At 49.5% G+C, this 25,301-nt stretch overlaps 1 protein-coding gene across 9 annotated transcripts in view; it reads right to left on the bottom strand.

The window, feature by feature from the left end:
* AMOTL1 (angiomotin like 1) overlaps positions 1-25,301 on the bottom strand; it is a 208,455-nt gene continuing 183,154 nt past the window's right edge. For all 9 annotated transcript variants that reach the window (XM_020885530.2, XM_020885523.2, XM_020885534.2 and 6 more), the window contains 5 exons: positions 22,254-22,444; positions 16,806-16,931; positions 15,529-15,755; positions 7,575-7,850; positions 1-5,972 (listed from right to left, as the gene is read on the bottom strand). In XM_020885530.2, the coding sequence (XP_020741189.2) occupies positions 5,866-5,972; positions 7,575-7,850; positions 15,529-15,755; positions 16,806-16,931; positions 22,254-22,444 (927 nt within the window). In that variant the 3' untranslated portion in view covers positions 1-5,865. The remainder of the gene's footprint in view (positions 5,973-7,574; positions 7,851-15,528; positions 15,756-16,805; positions 16,932-22,253; positions 22,445-25,301) is intronic.

Genomic DNA, 25,301 nt, shown 5'->3' with positions numbered 1-25,301 from the left:
TTGTTTTTTTTTTAATCCATTTATTATATACAATATTAAGGCACAAATTTAAGCAGCAAAGGATAGGAAAATCTTTGGCTGACCAACAGGATCAATATTTGCTGTGGGGGACACACAGTCTTCCTGAATTTCCCTGCTCTGCACAGACCCATCTGGCTGTTGCAGCTCTGGGCTCCCCGCCCCCCAGGACAGACCAGCCATACGAAGATGCCAGAATGTTACATCAGAGTCTGCTGGACAGAACGCAGTACTCGCAGCCGGCGGGAAGCGCGGTGGCACCCAGGCCAGCGGGGTTTCGGCTGAGGTGGGTGCCCGCCCCGCCCCGCCTCACAGAACGTCCCAGATTCTGCTCCGCAAAGGGGGGAAAACACCTTAAATCAAAGAAAACCACTATGGGCCAGTCTGTTTACATCCTGGTTTGTAATAAATACTTACAGGTGTCTCTATGTGAACAGAATTCTAGGTAAACCACATGGAAACATACCACTGGGCACCAGAAATTCAGGAGCTGATACAGGAGAATGCTGTATATAGACTCCATTATACTGAAAACAATACTTTAATTCTCTGAAGAAGAAAAGTTTCACGACAAAGAAACACCCCGGTTTTGGCCTAATATGACAATAACATGCACTTAAGTCTAACACGGTTTTACGGAATTCCGACTGGAGGCAGATAGATACTCATGAATGTGTGCTTACATCGTGTGTACACAGAGGTGTGAACACGTACAAGGCGTGACAAGAGAGCAGCTTTTTTAAAAAAAATCCATTGGAAGTTATATGTACTAGTGATTACTGTCTTCCTTTGAAGTGGTCACCCTGAAAGGAGTCCAAAGATGCAGCATCCCCAGGAACATCTTAGGGACTTTTTTTTTAAAAAAAGAAAGAGCCAAAAGGATGTAACTTACCTTCATCACCCATCTTTACTTATCCAACTGAGTCAATGACTTGGGTTTATTTCCAAACTTAAACCCATCCTCAAAGGACGATGATCCCTCATGTCTAAGGATAACCAGAGGAACGTACCAGGCCCCCAAATCCATCCTCACAGAGGTGTTAACAGAATGTTTCTACTTGGACAGCACCTCAGTCATCGACAAGAGTTTCACAAGGTAGGGTGAGATGAAACACTTGGATCTTCCGGATATTAAGAAAAGAAACTCGACATACAATCTCAGAGCCACATCTCATATGTATGCACTGACAAATATATACAGGTCTTTTTTTTTTTTTTTCAATGCATGTCTTTAGATACCTTTAAATTACCAAACAAGAAAAGGGGTACTACTTAAAAGCGAGAGGAAAAAAAAAACTGCTTATTAGGTCCAGAAGAAATCCATTTACTGAAGTGCTAACCTTTTCATGCTCCCAACTGACCAGCTTCTGTTAACTTCTTAATGACTCTGCCCATCTTCCATGGAGCCACACACAAGGGACACCCCCTGAACATCCCTCATGTTGAATGAAGACATTCTAAACACACTGATTAATTAGCAGAAAAAAAAAAACAGAGGAAGAGAAAAAACAACATTTGTAAAGCCTACACCGCAGCTGCGTCAAACTTAGGGACAAGCGGGCAGCTGTGGACAGGATGTTCTGTGTTAAAAGACACTCTGATTCCCTCATATCACGGCCACAGTCCTCCCTGGCTCAGGAGGAGTGTGAGATCAGGGGGGGCACACAGAAGCATGCCCACCGGTGCCAGGGCACACACGCTGGCTGCAGGACTTTGTTTTGGAAGACATACCTCTCTGCTCACGTGAGCTCCCTGCCTCCAAACCTTGCAACCCGCCACCTACTCTCCATGGCTTCCTGGAACCCTGCCTCTCCTGACATCTGTGTTCACACCAGGCTCTGGGACTCAGGCTGCAGTGGGGGGAGTTTCTATTGCCATCAGCTACCAAATGGAGAAGGAAACAGCCACCCACTCCAGTGTTCTTGCCTGGAGAATCCCATGGACAGAGGAGCCTGGTGGGCTATATGCAGTCCATCGGGTCGCAAGAGTCAGATATGACTTAGAGGCTCAATCAGCAGCACTGCAGAGGACAAAGCAGGAGACATCTCTAATTGTCAGCACTCAGCATCACAAGGTCAAAGCCACGAGACAACAAACAGCGGGGATGGCTGACTGTTCTGCAGGGGGCATTCCGGCACGCTTGGATACCCAACCCAAGTCCTGTGTAGTCAAACGCACACGTGGGTCCCAAAGAGCAAGCTCCGCAAACCAGAAGAGAGAAAGAAGGGCCCCCACTCTCTGCCTCCAACCCAAGTCCCGGGAGGGACATGGCAGCCATGAACTGCGTGTCCACTCGGAGCAGGCGCAGTGCGACACCATGGCTGGCCTCCAACCCGTGGGAAGCCGAAGACAAGCTGAGAAGAAAACGTCAGGGAAAGGCTCTGCACACATTCGGAAATCAGTGCCAGAAAGCAGCAACATCGCCTGCTCCACACGGTACCCCGGGCAGCACACGGAAACTGCCAGACGACACACTCGAGGAGGAGGCAGGGTGACCCCGGCGGGCCGTCACCCAGGGACAAGGCCTTGACCCTTCACCCTGAGACAGGGCCAGGAGTTATGATCAGACACCACACTGGGACGTTCTGCAGGAGGCCCGGCCTCTGCATTACATGCAAGAAAGAGGTTTATAAAGCAGACTTTGTGGCCCAGTGTAACAGTACACAGACTCCCATCTATAGCTGTGTTTACGGGCAGTCCTAGCAGTTTGGAGGTCGCCGGGGGGGATGAAGAAGGGAACTGAGTGTGTGTGCACACGTGCACAGACACATAAAGGGGACGGAGAGGGCCAAGATGTGACCCTGAAAGACGCTCATCACCCTCAAGTCAGAGGCAGTCTGGCCTGTGCCAAGGCTGCTCTCCCAAACCCTCGGTCCAGACGCCAGTCTCTCCTGTGGAAGGGACTTGGCCTCCCTGAGCCCGTTTCCTCGTCTGTGAAATAAGGGTAAACCTGCCCCTGCTCCCATGTGGTCCGAGGATGCACCAAAAGGACCAGCGCTTGCACACAGTCGGCACTAAAAAATGGAGCAAGGATTCTTTTTTGAAAATCCCATGAGATCATGTGGCATCAACCGCAAGAACGCACAGTGGGAGTTCAGTATCTGCTTTCTCCTAAAGGCGAGCAAGGCTCCGAGAAATCTACGGAGATGAAGAGCAGTGAGGCCCTCGCTGGGCCGGAATCTGCCATAAAAGAAGAGATTTCAAAGCTGTCAGTCCCTTTCGTTGCAGAGGAGGCAGGTCAGAAGCAAAAAAGGGGGACAGACACTACAGCGCAACTGAAAAATGGTGATGTCTGTGCATTGTCAGAGTTACCAAGCCTGGCGACTTGGGGGACCGAGGAAAGCCAGCGAGCCTCGTGCCTGTGCTGACAACGAGATGCGCTGGGGCCTAAAGACGAGCTCTGGCTCCCACCCATTCTGGGGGACACAGCTCACATTTGGGGTGGTCCAGATATGGACAGCATTGGGGGGGCCCTCCTATTTCTAGACACTAATTTTTTCCATTCTCAACATTAATCAGGGGCCAAAAGGTCCTTACGAGAGTCGGCTGCCATCAACTGAGCCTCATCACTTGTCGAAAGTGAAAGAGGAGATGGGAGGGGGAATCTTCTGCTCCCCCACCCCCACGTGTCCATACTCACCCCGCCCCTGCACCACCCATGAGGTTCGCTCTTCCGGCGGAACCCGGGACCGCTCAGCCCCACAGAGCCGCTCTGGCTCCTCAGGCTGCACAACCCTCAGTGATGCTTAACGTGGGACCGCAGAAGGCAACACGTGTGACACACGAGTCCCCCACAGAGCAAGGCTTGAGGTGCATCCCTTCTGCCCCCTCTGACCACCAGGCAGCTCTGAGAAGCTCCTGGGCAAAGCCAGCAGTTTCCTTCCCTCCACCTGCACTCATCACGGTCTTCTACCACGTGGATCTGGGGAGGCTTCACCCAGGTTACAGGGCTCCCCGTAGCTCGCCCTCATGGTAAAGAACCCACCTGCCAAGGCAGGAGACGTAAGAGACACAGGTTCGATCCCAGGGTGGGGTAGATCCCCGGGAGGATGGCATGGCAACCCACTCCAGCATTCTTGCCTGGAGAATCCCATGGACAGAGGAGCCTGGTGGGCTCTGGTCCACAGGGCTGCACAGAGTCGGACACAACTGAAGCGACTTAGCAGTCAGGCACGCACCCAGGTTACACTTGAAAGACCAACCCTACAAGGAGCCACCTAAGCCAACTTTCTGAAGTGACGCAGTCTTCAGGGCTTCATTTGGGTGGGATGCAAGAAAGTCTCAGATTGTGGGCGTGAGGACCCGGGGCGACAGAGATGCTGCTCCCCTGGAGGGAGCAAATTCATCAGGACCCCACAAGGGCATCTGATGGCCTGACTAGCCTCTCTCCGCTGATCCAGCACCTTCCAGGTTTGTAAAGGAAGCCGATGTCTGAGAAGTCAGATGGGAAACTGTACAACATAGGGAAAAGAGGGCCACGACCTCACTCATTTCTGGCTCTTTGACCTGGTGCTTCTGTCTTACTTTGGACCAGCTGCTTTGAACTAAACCCTTGAACAACCCGACAACACTGTCTCGATACTGGCCTGTTAGGTTACAAAGCAAGTCCCCAGCAGGGCAGACCCGACCTGCTGACAGTCACAGAATCTGCGTGCTCATGAACTACATCCAGAAGGGTTCAAGGGGCTGGCAGAGCAGGGGCCACAAACAGTAGCGAGTGGGACAGGGGAGGTGCCAGGGGAGATTCTAGATGCCACCAAGTCAAGTGTCCCTTGTTTCCTGGAGCGCAATCCTGAAAGTCCGACCTCAGCGGAGCAAGGAGATGGAGATACCGAACTCAGTGTAAGAGCCGATGCGAGGGGAGAAACTTGCGGCGGCGGCAGGAGCTTAAGGCAGGACGTCATCGTGGCCGTGAATCCTGTCTCACTGGAGCTGACCAAGGTCACTCTCAGAACGTTAGCTGCTGCAGCCCAACTCCTCAAAGGTGGAGGAAGCTGCCAGGAAGCCACCAAAAGGCTTTGTCCCACTAGTCACTGTGCATGATGACCGTTCAGATACTGCTTGGCAAACCCCAGACCGAAGGAACACTGCCAAGGCTTAGTACAAAAGGAAAAAAAAATGAAGGAAAAAAGGGTAAAATGAAAGAGGATGAGGCAGAGACAGAGATGAACTCAGAGAAGTGAGGGGGGATGAACCCCAAGACCAGAAAGCTCCCATCCTGCTGAGAATATACTGCTCAGTGCAGAAAAGCCAAGAAGGCCCCAAACCTCCTGACAATCCAAACCAAAAGGTACAGAGGTGGAGATGGCCTTTTAAACCCTCCATCACCCCGGACATTTCTCCTCCCTGCCACACCCACACGCATTCAGAGGACACATCATGGAGGGCACAGGTGATATGACATTATGTCAAGACAGACTGCAAGATTTCTAGGAGGTTCTTCTCAAAACAAGCTAAGAGGCAAGGAGAATGGGCGTATTCCAAGGAAGATCCATGCTCAGGTTTATCTGTTTATAACCAGACCATGGGTGTACACAGACCCTCCCCGAGAGGTACATTTTTCTGTACAATGAAAAAATTTCACTTCCTATTTCTTCGTTTCCAAATCTACATGCATCTTCTCTCTTCCACCGTAAGCAGTAATCCACGGCATCCTCTTCATCTTCAGTCATGTAGGTCTCCTGTTTTTGTTTTAACATTTATAAAAAGTGTTCTCACTAATCTGAAATCCTTATCTGCTCAAACCATCCCTGATTTCCCATCCGCAACCTTCGTGATCTTTCTTTCTCTTTGCCATGTTTCTCACGCTTCGGTGTTCTGCTGTTAAATTCTACCGGGAGCCCAGGGTTAGATGAGAACTTCCATCATCTCCCCGTCGGGGAACTCGGGCTTGTGGAGCAAGTTGCTGACACGGCCTTTGTGGTCAGGCGACTTTCCGTGGCCGGGAGAGTTCTCTGCCAAACAGAAGGGACATATCAGCGGCCCGTTCCCCAGGAGGACCACAGGTCTTCCCAGTTCTCTCTAAAATGGAACCACTTCACGTACCACCCATTACCACTGGTGCACGCAGGTTAGGGCCACAGAGCCCAACTTTGGTGGGCCAAAGCTAAATGCCTGGGCCTGGGATTCGGACACAGAGAACACAACCAGGACGTGATTGGAGAGGTCTGAACGGGTGAAGGGGGCGTTAGGACTTTGTGCGGGGACCTCACCCACCCCGCTCTCCTCCTCTCCTCTAAATTATCAAGTGCCTACAATGAGGCACGTCCCTCCCCGGTCCCCTGCCTTCTTGGCAAAAGGGCATCCCAAGAATTACATCTCCAAAAATTGACAACATTATGTGTACTTGTTTATTTTGGAAGATGAATACAGGGAACCCCATTGAGGAAACAACTCATTTATGCCCAGGAGCCCCCACCTACTCCAAAGGATTCCTGAGCAGAGGTATCCTCACTCCATGACTAGAACAGTCCAAAGCCAAATCTACTCTCTCCAAGGACATTTCTGGACCCATCACAAAACTCCCAACCTGTCATCTCTTAAATGTTTGAAAGCAATTCCTCAGAACTGGCCTGAGTGTTAGGCCAGTTCACCTACCTTAAATCTACCTTCTGCTTCTAACCACACAAGACTGAATCAGTGTCTGCTTCAATTGACACTGAATCCTTAATAAGTAAACACCTTGAAGGCAACATCTCTGTACCTGATGCTCTTGATGGACCTGGTACCAGCTCCCAAACATACTGGGGGGCGGCAGGGGGGCAGGGAAAGGGGGCTAATTCCTTACATCCCTTGAGGGTCTGTTTGCACACCTTCTGGGGAAGGGCTAGCTATTAAACATATGCTAAAAGGACAAATGCAATTTGTGTGCTCTTTTAAATGGTAATAAGTTAGGAGTCTCTACACACATTTTAGGGCTTCCCAGGTGGCACTAGTGGTAAAGAACCTGCCTGCCAGGAGGTTCTCATGCAGGAGACATGAGACTGGGTCAGGAAGATCCCCCGGAGAAGGAAATGGCAACCCACTCCAGTATTCTTGCCTGGAGAGTTCCATGGACAGAGGAGCCTGGTGGGCTATGGTCCATGGAGTCACAAAGGGTGGGGCACAACAGAAGCGACTTAGCACGCAAGCACACATATTTCAGTTCCAGATAAAGAGCCTGCAGAGTCTAGGGCACCCCTGGTGGCTCCGATGGTAGAGAATCTGCCTGCATTGCAGAAGACCTGGGTTCAATCCCTGGGTTGGGAAGCTCCCCTGGAGAAGAGAATGGCAAGCCACTCTGGTCTTCTTGCCTAGAGAATTCCACAGACAGAGGAGTCTGGTGGATTATGGTCCGTGGAACTGCAAAGAGTCAGACACGACTGAGTGCCTAACACTTGGCAGAGCCTACATGCATTAGAGAAACCAAACCATAAGATAACCTGTGAGAGTAGGTTGGTAGCCCGGCTCCCCGCGCCCCCCCCCCCCCAGCTCAATAGAAGCCCCTCCCCGCCCCACTCCCACACAAACAGGACAGGGAGCTCTGTGGAGTGCGAGAGCAGGCGGAGACCCCCTACCCAGTTTCTCTGCTGCGCCCTTGGCCGCTGGGTGCTTCAGCACGGGGCTGTTGGAAGGGGTCCCGCTGAGCCTGCTACGCGTGGGCAGGGAGGCCACGCCGGGCCAGAAGAGCTCGGCGCTCTTGTCGGTCTGCGTGCTGCTGTCCTTGCTGCCCGTCTTGGCGTGGGCGCTGCCGGCCGACATGCCAGGGGCTGGCGGGGACAGCGCGGCGGCAGAGGGGGTGGGCAGCACGGGGGTGGATGCGTGGTCGTGGTGCTCCTTCCCCAGCAGCAGCCCTGCGGGTGGAAGAACAGCTTCTTCAGCGCCAGCCCTTAAGAAGCAAGACCCACAGGCTGGGCAGGGATACAGACGCCAGCGAAAAGAACGGACATCTGCACAAGGCTGCCGCGCAGTGAACTGGGAGATCAGGACCACCCACACACACACACACCACCTAGGTGGCGCCTAGTGCATCGCCAGTGCAGGCACACACACACACACACACACACACACCACCTAGGTGGCACCTAGTGCATCGCCAGTGCAGGCACACACACACACACACACACACACACACACCACCTAGGTGGCGCCTAGTGCATCGCCAGTGCAGGCACACACACAAACACACACATACACACACACACACCACCTAGGTGGCGCCTAGTGTATCGCCAGTGCAGGCGATGCAGGAGACTTGGGTTTGATCCCTGGGTTGGGAAGACCCCCTGGAGGAGGGCATGGCAAGGCGCTCCAGTAGTCTTGCCGGGAGAATCCCATGGATGGAGGAGCCTGGCGGATTACAGTCCACAGGGTTGCAGAGTCAGACACGACTGAGCTTACACACACGTGTGTAAAAGAGGCGGCTAGGGGTTCATGCTCTGTGGATGGGACGGCGGTCGCGGCGGGGGGGACTCCCCCCAAGAAGGAGGGACTGTATGTATATGGATGGCTGATTCACTTTCCTGTAGAGCAGGAACTAACACAACATTATAAAGCAACTACTCTGCCAACAAAGGTCCATCTAGTCAAGGCTATGGTTTTCCCAGTAGTTGTGTGTGGATGTGAGAGTTGGACTATAAAGAAAGCTGAGCACCAAAGAATTGATGTTTTTGAACTGTGGTGTTGGAGAAGACTCTTAAGAGTCTGTTGGGCTGCAAGGAGATCCAGCCAGTCCATCCTAAAGGAGATCAGTCCTGGGTGTTCACTGGAAGGACTGATGCTGAAGCAGAAACTACAGTACTTTGGCCACCTGATGTGAAGAACTGACTCACTGGAAAAGATCCTGATGCTGGGAAAGACTGAAGGTGGGAGGAGAAGGGAATGACAGAGGATGAGATGGTTGGATGGCATCACTGACTCAATGGACATAAGCTTGAGTAAACTCTGGGAGCTGGTGATGGACAGGGAGGCCTGGCGTGCTGCAGTCCATGGATTTGCAAAGAGTTGGACATGACTGAGCGACTGAACTGAAATGAATACCCCAATTAAAAAGCAAAAACAAAAAACCTAGCATGGGGCAGGGGAGCAGCTGTCGCGTAAACTGGTTATAAAGTAACATGGCAAATGATAGGATACTATTATTCTCAAGATGCTATGGAAAGAAGAAGAGGTACCTTAGAGGCAGAGTGTCGAGGGGTGGGGGCACTCCTGCAAGGCTTTCTGGAGACGATGCTTTCTTTCCGTATGCAGCCCAGGAGGGCTAGTCCTGAGCAGTGGCGGCGTGTCTAAGAAAACCTGAAGGCTCCTCTGCTCCTAGACACAGCCCTGTTGGCCTGCCGCTCTGCTTAACAGCCCCCAGCTCCACTCCTCTCTGGGTAATGAATTGTCTCCCCAGGCCCTGAGTCAAAACAAACATGCCTCCTGGTCATGGCAACAGAGTTGTGTACAATATTCCCCAGAGAGCTCCTTGTGATGAAGAGCCATGTCCTTCAAGAGGCAGGAAGCCAGCTGGGTTCCTGGGGAGGGTTGCTCAGCCCTCTCCTCCCTACCCGCCCCAAGACCAAAGCATCCGGGGTGGGAAGAGGGTGGCTGGCTGGGCAAAAGGGAGGCGTGATGTGCCCCGTTTCCTCAGTGTCTTTCTGCAAAGCTGGACAGCACAGCAACTGTTCTAATAGTGAAATACAGCCCTCGTTCAGAAAAGTGCCAGCACTCCACACCAGCTTACAGAAAGTGCAGTAGGCACAAAAGTGTCTGGTCATTAACGAAGTTCACACAGTCTCCTTGCTAGGGCTATTTCAGGGGGCCCATTCGTAATGCAACACAGCTCAATCCAGTCTGTCTACAGGGATGCTTCTCAACATGTTCACACACCTATCAATTACTTGGATATAGTTAAGATGAAGATTCAACTCAGCAGGGGACCTTGAGCTTCTGTTTCTCTAATAAGCTCCCAGGCCATGCTGGTGGTGTTGGTCCACAGACCACACCTTAAGGAGCAAGAAGCCTTGACTAGGTGCTTCCCAATCTCACTTCATACGAGGTAGGTCCTGTTGCTGTCTTTTGTTTTATAGAGAAGGAAACGGCTGCTTAGTGAAATTAGCGTCTCACAGCCAAGAAGTAGCAGAAATGGCATTTGAAGCCAGAGGTGCCCGCCTTTAAGTCCACCCTGTGTCCTTTTCCGCCTCAGCACCCTACCCCTGCGTGGAAAGCCAGTCTGGCAAGGACATTCCTGTGCAACTAAGTCACTGGCCGGTCATCTCACCTGGGAGCCCCTGAGCCATTAGAAAGGGATATGTTATTACCTCTGCCTCCTTCCAGAGCCCCTCAGACAAGAGACTGTGGAAATGCTGTCGGGCCCGTGCAGGAGATCTTTGGGAATTGAACATGTGCCTCCGTCTGCAGTGGGGAGGGCTCCACTCTGTCTTGTGACATGTGGACACTGATCACAATAACGAGGGGGAATATGAGTGCGGAGAACACAGGAGCTCCTCCTGTAGCCGGGTCCTCCGCTCCCAGGCCTGGCACATCAAATGCTAGGGGTATGGGCACAGCCCCCAGGGAAATGCCTGCCTGGCTGGATGTCACAGACGGGCCTCTGCCAGAGAGGTTTCTGTGTGAGCTGAAAACATGCCAAGTCCCCTACCAAGTCCACCCGAGCACCACTGCTGAGGCTCTCTACTCGGGGAGGGGAGCTAAGAGTCCTTGGGAGGGTCTTTGAAGATCCCAGCTGCTGTCCACATGCCTCCTCTTTGAAGTGCATTTCCTTGGAGGGCAAGGGCTACAGAAGTAACCCATGGGGGGACTTCAAACGGAGACAGCGGCTGGGTGCCTGATTCCACCCCAAGCCTGTCAGCTTCCTCCTGGAAGCTCTTATCCCCTTTGGCATGAAGCAGCCAGGCTCCTCCACTGTCCTGGGCTGACAAAAACAGGCTCTCAGCTCCACAGATAAACAAAACACACTCTGACCCAGGGAGATGCATCAAAGAAGGGCCAGGCCCTGGGGGCTGCAGAGTGCCAGGGACAAGAGGGGAGGACGTGTGACTGGGAGTGTTGCCTGTGACCCGGGCAGCTCAGTCTCATCCTCTCTGACTCAGCGAGCTGGGTCACTGGTCCCCGTCATCCCAGGAAACTGGTCCATGGCTAAGACCGCATTTGCAGAATGCTCTTCCAAACTCTGCCTGTGCAACAACAATCCAACAAAATACCACCAGCAGCCCCTTATGCGAGAGCACTGCTTGCAAAGCACTTTCTCTCCAGTATCTCGTTTTATCCTTGCAATGATGCCATGGGGCACAGCAGTGCAGACACCTCCAGACACCACCCAGCTCTTCTAGACACAGGAGCAGACATGGAGCAGTCCTACCACTGGTCTGGGGCAGAACCAAGTTCAGAGGCCTGAAGTCTCTAAGTTTTGCTCCCACTAAAAGTTTGTATAGTGTAAGACACTTTAACTTTCAATAATAATGATAATGACTATGATGTGAGTCAACTCATGGCTAACAGTGACTCTGGTGGAGTGGCCTTTGCTTCCACCACCAAAGTATGGTTCATTATCCTTCCCACGCCTCCACTGGAGACTCCTGGACACTCACAGGCAGGTCTGGCTCAGTCTCTTGTGGGGTCACTGTTCCCTTCTCTGGCTCCTGGTGCGCACAAGGTTTTGTTTGTGCCCTCCAAGAGTCTGTTTCCCCAGTCCTATGGAAGTGCTGTAATCAAATCCCACTGGCCTTCAAAGTCAAATTCCCTGGGGGTTCTCGGTCCCTTTGACGGATCCCCTGGTTGGGAAATCTGGTGTGGTCCCAGAACTTTCACAACAGTGCAAAAACTTCTTTGGTATAACTGTTCTCCAGTTTGTGTGCTGTCTGCTCGGTAGTCCTATGGTGGGGCTCACACCCTACACCTCCCAGGTCTGCTGCAGCCAGAGCCCCTGTCCCTGAGGCAGGCAACTGGTGACCCATGTCCCACCCATCAGAGCAAGACCCCCCAGCAGATTCCCCCACAGCCAGTCTCTCCCATCAGGAAGCTTCCACAAGCCTCTTATCCTCATCCATCAGAGGGCAGACAGAATGGAAACCACAATCACGGAAAACTAAACAAAATGATCATGTGGATCACAGGCTTCTCTAACTCAATGAAACTATGCTGTGTAGGGTTCACCCAAGACCGACAGGTCACGGTGAGAGTTCTGACAAAACATGGTCCACTGGAGAGTGAATGGCAAACCACTTCAGTGTACTTCAGAAGAATACTGAGAAGAACCACATGAAAAGTCAAAAAGATATGACACTGAAAGATGAACTCCTCAGGTCAGTAGGTGCCCAATATGCTACTGGAGAAGACTGGAGAAATAGCTCCAGAAAGAATGAAGAGGCTGAGCCAAAGTGGAAACAATACCTAGTTGTGGATGTGACTGGTGTTGGAAGTAAAGTCCTATGCTGTAAAGAGCAATATTGCATAGAAACCTGGAATGTTAGGTCCATGAATCAAAGTAAAGTGGAAGTGGTGAAATAGGAGATGGCAACAGTAAATACTGACATTTCAGCAATCAGTGAACTAAAAAGGACCAGAACTGGTGAATTTAATTCAGATGACCATTACATCTACTACTGTGGCAAGAATCCCTTAGTAGAAATGAAGTAGCCCTTATAGTCAACAAAAGAGTCTGAAATGCAGTACTTGGGTGCAATCTCAAAAATGAGACTTTTTTGGTTCATTTCCAAGGCAAGCCATTCAATATCACAGTAATCCAAGTCTATGTCCCAACCACAAATGCCAAAGAAGCTGAAGTTGAACAGTTCTGTGAGGACCTACAAGAACTTCTAGAACTAACACCAAAAAAAGATGTCCTTTTCATCATAGGGGACTGGAATGCAAAAGTAGGAAGTCAAGAGATACCTGGAGTAACAGGTAACTTTGGTCTTGGAGTACAAAATGAAGCAGGGCAAAGGCTAACGGAGTTTTGTCAAGACAATGCACTGGTCATAACAAACACCCTCTTCCAACAACACAAGAGAAGACTCAACACATGGCCATCACCAGATGGTCAATACGGAAATCAGATTTGATTATGTTCTTTGCAGCCAAAGATGGAGAAGCTCTATACAGTCAGCAAAAACAAGACTGGAAGCTGACTGTAGCTCAGATTGTGAACTCCTTATTGTCAAATTCAGACTTAAATTGAAGAAAGAAGGGAAAACCACTAAACCATTCAGGTATGACCTAAATCAAACCCTTTATAATTATACAGTGGAAGTGACAAATAGATTCAAGGGATATGATTTGATAGATAAGAGTGCCTTAAGCACTATTGACAAGGGTTTGTAACATTGTACAGGAGGTGGTGATCAAAACCATCTCCAAGAAGGAGAAATGCAAAAAGGCAAAATGGTTGTCTGAGGAGGCCTTACAAATAGCTGAGAAAAGAAGAGAAGCTAAAGGCAAAGGAGAAAGGAAAGATATACCCATTTGAATACAGAGTTCCAAAGAATAGCAAGGAGAGAAAAGAAAGCCTTTCTCAGTGATCAATGCAAAGAAGTAGAGGAAAACAACAGAATGGGAAAGACTAGAGATCTCTTTAAGAAAATCAGAGATGGCAAGGGAACATTTCATGCAAAGATGGGCACAATAAATGACAGAAACAGTATGGACTTAACAGAAGCAGAAGATATTAAGAAGAGGTGGCAAGAATACACAGAAGAACTATACAAAAAAGATCTTAATGACCCAGATAACCTCTCACCTAGAGCCAGACATCTTAGAGTGCCAAGTCAACTGGGCCTTAGGAAGCATCAAGATGAATAAAGCAAGTGGAGGTGATGGAATTCCAGGTGAGCTATTTCAAATCCTAAAAGATGATGCTTTGAAAGTGCTGCATTCAATATGCCAGCAAAATGGAAAACTCAGCAGTGGCTACAGGATTGGTAAAGGTCAGTTTTCATCCCAATCCCAAAGAAAGGCAATGCCAAAGAATGTTCAAACTACTGCACAATTGCACTCATCTCACACACTAGCAAAGCAATGCTCAAAATCCTCAAAGCTAGGTTTTAATAGTACATGAACCGAGAACTTCCAGATGTTCAAGTTGGATTTAGAAAAGGCAGAAGAACCAGAGATCAAATTGCCAACACCCGCTGGATCATTGAAAAAGCAAGAGAATTCCAGAAAAACATCTACCTATGCTTCACTGACTACTTTAGTCAAAGACTAAAGCCTTTGACTGTGTGGATTACAACAAATTGTGGACAGTTCTTCAAGAGATGGGAATACCAGACTACCTGACCTGCCTCCTGAGAAATCTGTATGCAGGTCAAGAAGCAACAGCTAGAACCGGACATGGAACAATGGACTGGTTCCAAATTGGGAAAGGAGTATGTCAAGGCTGTATATTGTCACTTTGTTTATTTAACTTACATGCAGAGTACATCATGAGAAATGCCTGGCTGAATAAAGCAAAAGCTGGAACCAAGAGTGCCAAGAGAAATATCAATAACCTCAGATATGCAGATGACACCACCCTTATGGCAGAAAGCGAAGAGGAACTGAAGAGCCTCTTGATGAAAGAGAAAGAGGAGAGTGAAAAAGTTGGCGTAGAGCTCAACATTCAGAAAACCAAGATCATGGCATCTGGTCCCATCACTTCATGGCAAATAGATGGGGAAACAATGGAAACAGTGACAGATGTTATTTTTGGGGGCTCCAAAATCACTGCAGATGGTGATTGCAGCCATGAAATTAAAAGATGGTTCCTCCTTGGAAGAAAAGCTATGACAAGCCTAGACAGAATATTACAAAGCAGTCATATTACTTTGCCAACAAAGACCCATATAGTCAAAGCTATGGTTTTTCCAATCATCCAGTCATGTATGGATGTGAGAATTGGACCATAAAGAAAGCTGAGAGCTGAAGAATTGATGCTTTTGAACTATGGTGCTGGAGATGACTCTTGAGAGTCTCTTAGACAACAAGGACATCAGAGCAGTCAATCCTAAAGGAAATCAGTCCTGAATACTCATTGGAAGGACTGATGCTGAAGCTGAAGACCCAATACTTTGGCCACCTGATGGGAAAGTCTTTTCATTAGAAAAGACTCTGAAGCTGGGAATGGGAGGACAGAAAATGAGATGGTTGGATGGTATCACCGAGTTGATGGACATGAGTTTGAGCCAAGTTCTGGGAGATGGTGAAGGACAGGGAAGCCAGGTGTGCTGCGGTCCATGGGGTCACAAAGAATCGGACACAATGAGCGACAGAACTGAACACGTAAACTGAGACTTGGAGATACTCAAAATTCCTGCTTTCACAATGGGGTCTGAACTCCATCGGCCAGCTGAGGTGCCTCAGTGTTTGTGTGACTCCTGCTCTTCAGAGGCTCACGTGAGTGGAGGGACTCACCTATGTGGGGGTGGGGCTTGCCTGGGTGGAAGTGGGGCTCACTTACGGAGGGAGGGCCTTGCCTGAGGGGGTGGGGCTCATATGCAGAGGGGCAGGGCTTGCTTGGGGAGGGGCGGGGCTTATTGAGGGCGTGGGGCTCACCTATGCTCCCCTTCCAGGTCTTCTCCTCCTTTCTCTCCTCAGCCAACTGGCTGCTGGTGAGCGAGGTCTGGCGGGAGTGAGTCCCGGTGGCTGCTGCAATGGATGGCACCGAGCGGGCGGGTCTCAGGCTGGAGGAGTCCGTCTTCCCGGCATCTTTACGGGATCGCTGCTGGAGGACCTTAATCATAGCATCCTTCTCTATGATTTTGGCATGGAGATTTTTAATACTGTGTAAGAAAACAAAAGAGTCAAGATCAAAATCCATGGAATAACAGGGATATTTACATTTCTCTCAGGACCCCACAGATTTTTAACTATAATTCCAAGGACAGAGTTAACTGCCGCCTAAGTCTTCAGTTTACAATCTCCAGTTGTAGAAGACTGACCTTTTGTAGTACCTGAAAAGGGGGCACCTCCTCTGGCCCCTCAGGAGGCTCTGGGACCCCAAGGACACACTGGCAGGACCTCCTGGCCTGAAGTGGGTCTAGGAGCCTGGCAGTGGGAAGGGCGTGAAGAGCTACGGGGAAACACACACAAACTCAAGCCTCATGGGGTGGGCTGCTCACTAAGAGTCATTTTCCCTATTTTCTGAGGGGAAAAAACAATGGGACAAGTTTTTTGTGAGAAGATGACGTTTTCCTCCCTGAAGGTAAAAAATGAGAATCAGAAGACACGTGAGTTCTTTTCACAAAGCAGATAGTAACTTGCTGAGCTTATCAACGACTCAGCCATGCAGTCCTATTTTCACATCTGCAGAATGAGAAGCTCAGCTTCCCAGGGCTCGACGGGGAGGACTGGGGGTGGGCGGCAGGCTAGCTCTGAGATGTCACAAAGCCTGCTGGAGGATTTCTTGTTTACTTCAGGAGAAAAACTACATTAGCTATATATATATTCTTTATTACTGGCTGGAATATATAAATACTGGCTCAAAAACTCTGAGACTCTGGCATATGATGTTTCCCTCTGTCCAGCTGATACTGTCCAGTAGGCTGTAGAGACAGACACCCAGAAAACATATGGGCTTCTAAATTCTTGTTATTAGCCTCCACCTAAATATCTGCATCTGACATGAAATTAGCTCCCAGAGACCTCGGGCTGCAGGCCCCTTGTTAATAGGACTTTTTCCTTGGAATGTGGACTTGGAGGACTCAAGCTTAAGGCTGTCTAGAACGGGAATGGGCTGGAGATGAGTGCGCACAGTGGGCTGGTGGCCCCACTGGGCTCTCGAGGCGGGTGGCAGGCGTGGGACCCAGGGGCTGGGCACGGCCGTCCCTTACGTGTACTCCATGTCCTGACACCTCCTGGTGGCCTGCACCACCTCCTCCTCCTCCTGCCAGATGTGGGCCTCCAGCGAGCTCTCGCCATAGCTGCCGTTCCTTGAGTGGTTGACGATCGTGGTGTCCCTGGCAACACAGGACACACACACAGACTGATGTCAGTCAGTTCTCTCCCTAAACCCTTAGAACGGAGCTAGTATCTAAGGAAAATAAAATCCAAAATTCCAAATTCCCTGCCCCTTCTACCAACGATCCTGAATCATAAGTGACATGGTGCACGCTGAATGCGGACACTGTACACTCTCAGGTTTAAGGGCCAGTGTCTACTAACGTGTGGACACCGGTTAGTATCATGTCAGTTAGTATGTCCTTGTGTGTGCTCTTTCACTCCTTTCTTACTTTCTCAATCAGAGTTCAGGTTTTATTCTGTTTCTCCCCCATTTAGGAGCTATCTCAGTATTTTACAGGAAACAGGGACTCAGGAAATCCCTGAAACAGAAACTGCTCCTCCTGGACAGCTCTGGCTGGAGTCCCCTCCACGCTTGCATTCGGCTCGCTTCTCCCGTGAGCCCCTGCCCAGGATTCAGGTCCGTTCAGTGCGACAACCGTGCTGGGCAGCAGGACACAAAAATGAAGAAGGCTCACCCCATGTCCCGGGAAAGTCCAGCTGAGGGGGTGGATGAGGGGAGGGACAGACAGAAGGAGGCTGCAAAGCAGTGCAGCTGGCAGCAGATGCCTGCCTGAAAACAACCGGTCAAAGGGAACTGTTCTCCTGTCACTGGTTCTGTCAATATAATTACTCCTCATGGGGCTTCCCCGGTGCCTCAGACGGTAAGGAATCTGCCTGCGATGCAAGAGACCCGGGTCTGATCCCTGGGTCAGGAAGATCCCCCAGAGGAAGGCGTGGCAACCCACCCCAGTATTCTTGCCTGGAGAATTCCACGGACAGAGGAGCCTGGCGGACACCGTCCATGGGGTCACAAAGCATCAGACACAACCAACACTTTCTCTTTCAATGGTGACTAGTAAAGATAAGATAATTGTGTCATCTAAGTCAGGGGTCCTTAACCTTTTCGGCACTCAGGACCGGTTTCGTGGAAGACGATTTGTCCACAGGGGTGGGGTGGAGTGGGAGAGGGTGGATGGCTCAGGCGATGATGTGAGCGATGGGGAGTGACAGATGAAGAAGCTTCAGTCGCTCGGTCGGAGTGACAGATGAAGAAGCTTTAGTCGCTCGGTCGGTTGGTCACTCCTAACAGGCCACGGTGCTGGTTCTCGGCCTGAGGGTTGGGGACCCCTGAATTCTAAGAGATCTAAGCATGTCTGAGGCTGAAAGGCACAATCTTAAACTAGGAAGTGAATCTTTAGTAAGAAGTGATGCAGTTTCACATCCCTGTAACTTCACATTACAAAAATCTTAAAGCTAAAATCTTAAAGCTCTTTTCTAGAACACCTAAAAGTAGCAAAAAGGGGGTCCTTCTTGCATGTGTGCATGAGGGAGTGTTTCATCATGCCCAGACCTGGGTGAAGCACATTACCCGAGGCATCTCATGTAGCTCTCTCAGGAACTTGGGCAGTAAGCATTATTATCCTCATTTTACAGATGAACAAATGAGTGAGTTTGGAAGCGCACCCAGTTAGTGAAGGCAGATGGATTCAAATTCAGATATCTCCGACTCCAAAGTCCATGCTCAAAAAAAAAAAAAAAAAAAAGTCCATGCTCTTAACCATCACTTCACACTCCTGAGTGTCCCGTGTCTTTATGAAGAGGCCTCAGCAAAGGTACACGAATGATAAGATAAACCAACAAAAAGGGCACACGGGAGAATGTGGCCAAGTGCAAACTGACTGAAACAAATCAGAACGCCTGATAACACAGGGAGCCAGCAGAGCGCTTTACACATATTGACCCAATTATAAATTCACTCCATGGTGCTCAAAACTCATCAATACAGGCAACTAGAGCCAGAAACATTTTCAACTGATTTCTTTTTAGAGAATTTACTGGAAATAGATTTAAAAATTCATATTTATACTATCAAGGACAGGAGGTACAATTAGATGAATACAACTTAGAAGGCACACACACACAACTCTCAACAAAATATTACATTGCTCTGAAATGTTTAAAAAGTTTCAAAACTTCCCCACCCACACAAAACAGCCTAGCCTCTCAAACTTGTGATCACTGGTGCCAAAAATGCATCAAGATGGCAAAATCAGTTGGTACACAAATATCACACTGCCTATAAACATGAAGTATGCAGCAGTGGCTGCGAAGTCACTAAGTTAATGGCTGGGAATAGTCCTTTTTGCCAGTTCTTACATAGCCATTTAGCATCTCAGCAATAAGAGCTCAGAATTTTGACCTTTCTAAAAAATTCTTCATTTTCCTTTTCTCCCTTTTTGTTAACAGCAAAGCCATGCTAAACTACAGAGGTTTTCTTTGAAAAGAACAGTAAGACAGGAGTTACAAATATGACCTCCTCTGAACTGACTTTTCCTAAGACTGGGGGAAGCAGTGGTCAGTAGAAGGGAGGGAAGTTTCCCACGGAATTATTAGATGCTCAGTAATCACATGTAGAAGCAAAAAAAAGGGGAAGGGAGGGACGGTGGAAAGAGTCCCCATCCACCTACGAATTCATCCATCCGGGACTTTAAACAGAGCTAAGGAAGGGTAAATCCAACAGGATTATTGTCTGAGAGCAAGAGGCGTTTCCCCTGCTCGAAGGACGACAGACGGCCAAGGCTGGGGCTAACATAGTGGGCTGGGGCTGACTGCGGGCTCTGGCTGGTTCGACTCACAACACTCCTCCACCCCCGTCCTGTGCCCTCTGAGCAATCTCATGCCCCAGACCTGTTCCATTCCCTACTTCTGACTTTACTTTCCAGTCCCATTTGTCTCCAGAACCCCTCTTTTTTTTTTTTTTTCTTTTGATTGCTGTTAGTTGCTTAGTCCTGTCCAACTCTTTCACAACACCATGGACTAGAGCCTACCAGGCTCCTCTGTCCACGGGATTTCCCAGGCAGGGATACTGGAGTTGGTTGCCATTTCTTTCTCCAGGGGATCTTCCTGACCCAGGGATCAAACCTGAGTTTCCTGCATTGACAGGTGGATTCTGAGCCATCAGCGAAGCCCTCCTAGGGATTCCAAGTGTGCATCTAATGTGATAAATCAAGAATTGAGACAACAATGACCCATAACAGCCTTGGGTCATGCTTTCAAGGCAGCGCTATTGGGGTTTCAGTGTCCTGCCAGGGGAATACAGTCTGCTTCCTTGCACATCACCAGTCAATAATTGTAATTTCCATTTCAGAAATTAGGTTATTTCTGAGTAAAGTAAGTGATGCTCAGAAAGGCCTTGTGCAGTCACACACCTAGAGTGGGCAAAAAGCAGGCAGTGAGAGCCGTGACTGGCAGAACGCACAGCCTTGCAGGTCAGCGCAGTGAAAGTGCATGCAGGTGAGACAGAAGGGCTGAAAATGAATGCCCTGCCTGCCCGCTCGGTGTTCCTTCCATCAAAAGTCATGCAGAGAGACAACTCCCAGGGCAGCCACTGGTAAACTGGCAAACAAGGCCACATCCCGCCATGCAACTTTATGATGGGTTGTTCTCTGCCTTGGGATCCAGAGGTAATTTAGGTATTAGCTCAGAAAACAAAGAGCTGAAGATAAAAAACATTTTAGTTATGTCAAAAATCACCAGTGTCACTCACACATTTCAAGGGCTGGCCTGAGGCTGCAACTTCCTCCAGGGCTGGAGCTGCAACTCACCAAGATTGATACACATCCTGAATGCCTAGTTCCACTCCCAAAGACACACTCAGAGGGGACGCTGTGGGCTGGTTTCCCTCACAGCACAGACATACAGAATCAACACTTGAGCACCAATAAAGGATCCCCAAATAGTCACTTTCCACTTGGGTCTGCAGGTGCAAGTGTGCTGAGCGCCCAGAGGAGGCATCTGTGCCTACGTGGGTAGCACTGGTCTCTGAGTTCCTGGAGGTGCCACCTGGGCATTCAGCTAGCAATTCTCTACCTGGGTAATGAACATGACGGCCCACGCTCAGCTCATAAAGTATCTCCCCCGAACCACAAGGGACCTTCTCTACCTCATTCGAGAAGAAATCACACAGCCCAAGAAGTGGAGGGCTAACTAACAACAGTGTTCTCTTCTCCTGCCTGGTTCACAACCTACCATCCCCAAATGGTACAACAACAACCCTTATTTAGTCCAGTTTTATGGATGCTCCTTTAAAATCTGAGGCGCTCTGCCAAATATGCTGACTTGCTGACTCAAATTTTTGGTAAATTCTAGACAACTCTGAATTCAATGCCCAACATAACTTATGGGCAGAAAGGAGGGTGGTGAGAATCCAGACTAGCAGAGCAGACAGCCTTGCAGGCCAGTGCAGCAGAAGTGCATGCAGGCGAGGTGCAGCAGTTGAGGGAAACAACCTGCTCATTCAGACAAGGGTAGAACCTAACAGAATTATCGTGTGAATTATCAAGCATTTTGACCTAATTTTTATATAAAGAGTAAGGCTGTGCACCCACAACAAAGGAAATAAAGCAAGAGAGGTAGTAACTGATAGCCATGGAAAACCATTTCAAACCAAGTGAAATCAGGCTTTAAGCCAGACAAATTTCAATTTGACGGGTGGGCCCACCACTTACTACCACTGTGCCTCTCTAAGCCTCAATTCTTCACCTGCAAAATGAGAATAATAATAGTCCTCACTCTCAGGGCTGTTATGAGGATTGCATGTTCTTGTCTGGCCCATGAAACATACCCACTGTTAAAAAGAGCATAAAGTATATGATAAAGTAATGATGCTTTTTCAGCATCATTCTTCAAGGACCACATAGTACTCTGCTGAACTGATGGACTTTAAAGTACTGAATGACTCCCACTTGTTGGGCTCTACTCTGTTTTAAATGTATTGATGTTTTCAACCACAATGAGATGAACGTCCTTGGACATGGGTCTTCAGGCACTTATACAATGATTTCCCTAAGAGAAATGCTGAGAACCAGCATTGTGGAACCAAAGCAGAGGTGGTGGTGTTCAATTGCTAAATCATGTCCAGCTCTTTGTGACCCCATTTGTCCTCAGCAGGCACGCTTCCCTGTCCATCACCAACTCCTGGAGTTTACTCAATTTCATGTCCACTGAGTCAATGATGCCATCCAACCATCTCATCCTCTGTCGCCCCCTCCTCCTCCTGCCCTCAATCTTTCCCAGCATCAGGGTCTTTTCCAGTGAGTCCTCCAAAGAAGAGGGATAGATTACTGAATTCATTCTCCAGAAATCTTACACCACACCCTGCTCTCCAACTAGCAGTACAGCCACTTTGCAATTATTTTTAACCGGTCCCGCTCCCTGGGATGCACCCGTGAACCCCTCCGGACACCCTGCGCTTCTTTGCACTGTTTTCCGAGCCTCACCTCTCGGCGGCGGCGGTGGCCGCGGCGCTCATGGCGAAGTGGCGGATGGCGCTCTCCTCCACGTACTTCTGCTCCCACTTGGTCATGTCGGCCTCCAGCGCCAGGATGCGCTCCTCCTTCTCCCTCACGAGTTCCATGAGCGCCGGGGCGTTGTACTCCGGCAGGCTGGCCGGCTGGCTGTTGCCGTGTTTCTGGAGAAGCGGAAGAAATAACACCTCGATGCTAAACCGCGCTGCCAAGGAGACCGCGTGTGGGCAGAGCTCCCCCGGGGAGCGCGCGCGGTTCACGCAGGTCCTGCGGCGCGTTTCACACGCATCCACACGCCCTTGCCTCCTCTCCAGCACAGGTAACCCTAACCGGTGGATCCCCACACCAGTCAACCGCTATGTCCGGTTCCTCTAGCTCATTTAATTCTCCTGGAACTCTACCAAACGCACAATGTGATCCCAATTTTGCAGACGGGAAAACTAAGCTGTTGAGGGAGCTTGAATGCACTGTTCTGTGTCTCTAAGGCCACTCTTAAGCAGGATCAGGATTTAAACCAGAAGTCTGTCTGGCTACATGCAGCTTCACCTGTCAGGAAGTGCTTTTGTCCAAGGTCTCCCAGTTGATTTATCCCAAGAGTAAGAACAAGAAGAAGACTGGGCCTCTGGGTCTACGGCATTTTCTCCAGAGTTCAAGGAAATGATTCAGCTGTTTGCTTCCGCTGAGGCTGGTAGTCAGAGGGAGGCCCAGGAAGTGGGAGTGAGGTGCCCTAAGGCAGTGGTTCTCAACCTTTTTGGCATAGGGACTGGTTTCCTGGAAGACGGCCACAGACTGGGGGTGATGATTTCGGAATGATTCAAGCACATTGCATTTATTCACTGTGCACTTTATTTCTCTTATTATTACATCAGCTCCACCTCAGATCATCAGGCATTAGACCCCGGGGCTGGGGACCCCTGCCTTGAGGGCATGCTTGCCCAGCCTCACCGCTGTCCGCTGGGAAACAGAAATTAACACCTACCCCACGTGGAAGCCAGGCAATCAAATAGGACAATAACTAGGAAAGCACTTAATACACTTTAAAGGGCTAAACAAAGTGCTACTGGAAAACCTCTGATGCAAGTTAAGCTCATTTCCCAGCCCCTTCTCTCCATCTGGGTCCATAGGAGAGCTGCCTCTCAGTTTCTGTCCAAATCCCTTGTGTTGCATCTCAGGCTGGTGACCTGCTCAGGTTAAGAGCTATTTGAGCAAATACATGCATTTCAACACTCAAGTGTTGAGAGATAGCACAATCTAATGGGTAAGTATGTTGGCCAGAAAAACATACGAAGGGTCAGGTAGGCCAGCTTCTGTAGCCCGTTCAGCTATTCACCAGATATTTACTAAGCATGCACTCTGTAAAGGGGATATCACAGGGAACAATGCGGAGAAAATCTTTGCCCTCAATGTGTTCACCTGGGAGAAATGTCCTAATTAGCTCCTTGATCTTGATCTGGTCTCTCAGCTGCCCTGGACCTCATTTTGCTCTTCAAGAATATTTCCCCTAGACTTCCCTTGTGGCCCACTGGATAGGAATCTGCCTGCCAATGCATGGGACACGGGTTCAATTCCTGTTCCTGGGAGATTCCACATGGCGCGGGGCAACTAAGCCAGTGCACCACAATTGAGTCTGTGCTCTAGAGCCTGAGAGCCACAGCTACTGACCCCACGTGCTGCAGCTACTGAAGACCACGCGCCTAGAGCCTGTGCTCCGCAACAAGAGAAGCCACCCCAACGAGAAGCCCACGCACCGCAACCAAGAGTGGCCCTCACTCATTGCAACTAGAGAAAGTCTGTGCGCTGCAATGATGATCCAGTGCAACCAAAGCAAAAATGTCAGTCCATTTTTAAAAAAAGAATATTTCCCCTTCTCTCTTCTACCTCCTAAGACCACTTGAGCTCTGTTCAAGAAAGAGAAGATTGTGAGTTCTAAAAATTTTAATTTCCCTTCCCTTTTTACCGTTACTCTATTTCACTTTCTCCCAACTTCTAATGATGCTTGAGTACTACACTTTGCCTCCCAAGTAGAGGGAGATGACTTCTAAAAAAAGAATCTGTTCGTGGAGAGCTGCTATTTCCTGCTGGTCCTAGCATCTTGACCTGTCTTCCTCTTCTCTCTTCTCAGTCCAGCCACATTTGTCACTTTTTATTTCAGTGGCATTGGGAAAGTTGGGCACCAAAGATGCCTGCCTTGGGCGATCAAACGACTCTGAAGGTAATGATGAGAAAAAACAGCAATGACAGTTATTCTTCCTTCATCAGTTGCTAAGTGTCAATCACTGTAAGGATTTTGTGCAGATTCTCTTATTTGTAGTTACAAGTATATGGTAAGTATAATTTATGTCCCCCATTTTAGAGACAAGGAAGTGAAGGCTCAGACAGATTACTTTTTCAATAGACAAAGGCAGTATTCAACACTGGTCAGCCTAACCTCAGAGTCCATGGTCTGGACTGATTTACGATTCTGTGCCACTCTGCTCACCTCCAGTCTAACCATCCTTCTGGAAGGTTCCAGGGCACCCTGCAGGAATAACAGAGCTTATCTGGGCCTCGGTGTTAGAGGGCTGGGCAGAGAGAGTCAGCAGTGTCTTGGTGTGTGTCTAAAGGCAGAGCCCTTCTGCGGGGTAGTTGATTCAACTGTGCTCTAAGTTGTTCTCTCAAAGGTCCTTTCAGAATGACTCTCTATGTGGAAGGTGGGCAGTGTGACCTTACTGCTTTGTTGAAGAGAGAGATGACTGGGAGCTTTATTTCTTTTGTGTAACCTCAGTATGCCTTCTGATGGGGTCAGATAAATATTTCCTTCAGTGGCACTGGGGTGAAGGAGCTGGGTGCAGCGTGGACTGCCCATATCCTGGGCGGGCAGATGCGTGAGCTTCTCACAGTGAATGAGGTGGAAGCGGATCAGTGTATGAGTTCCTCGGGTGACCCCACACTCCAGAGTGGATGCTGGTTATCCCTGCTGGGGGTCAACAGAACTGTGATTGCCACACTTATTCACAGACTCCAGGCAGGAATCGGAACAAT

This window comes from Odocoileus virginianus, chromosome 10 (assembly GCF_023699985.2).
Source record: "Odocoileus virginianus isolate 20LAN1187 ecotype Illinois chromosome 10, Ovbor_1.2, whole genome shotgun sequence".
In the NCBI taxonomy this organism is placed as follows: Eukaryota; Metazoa; Chordata; class Mammalia; order Artiodactyla; family Cervidae; genus Odocoileus; species Odocoileus virginianus.
The sequence above is the reverse complement of the archived record's forward strand: the minus strand, read 5'-3'. Positions and strand labels throughout refer to the sequence as shown.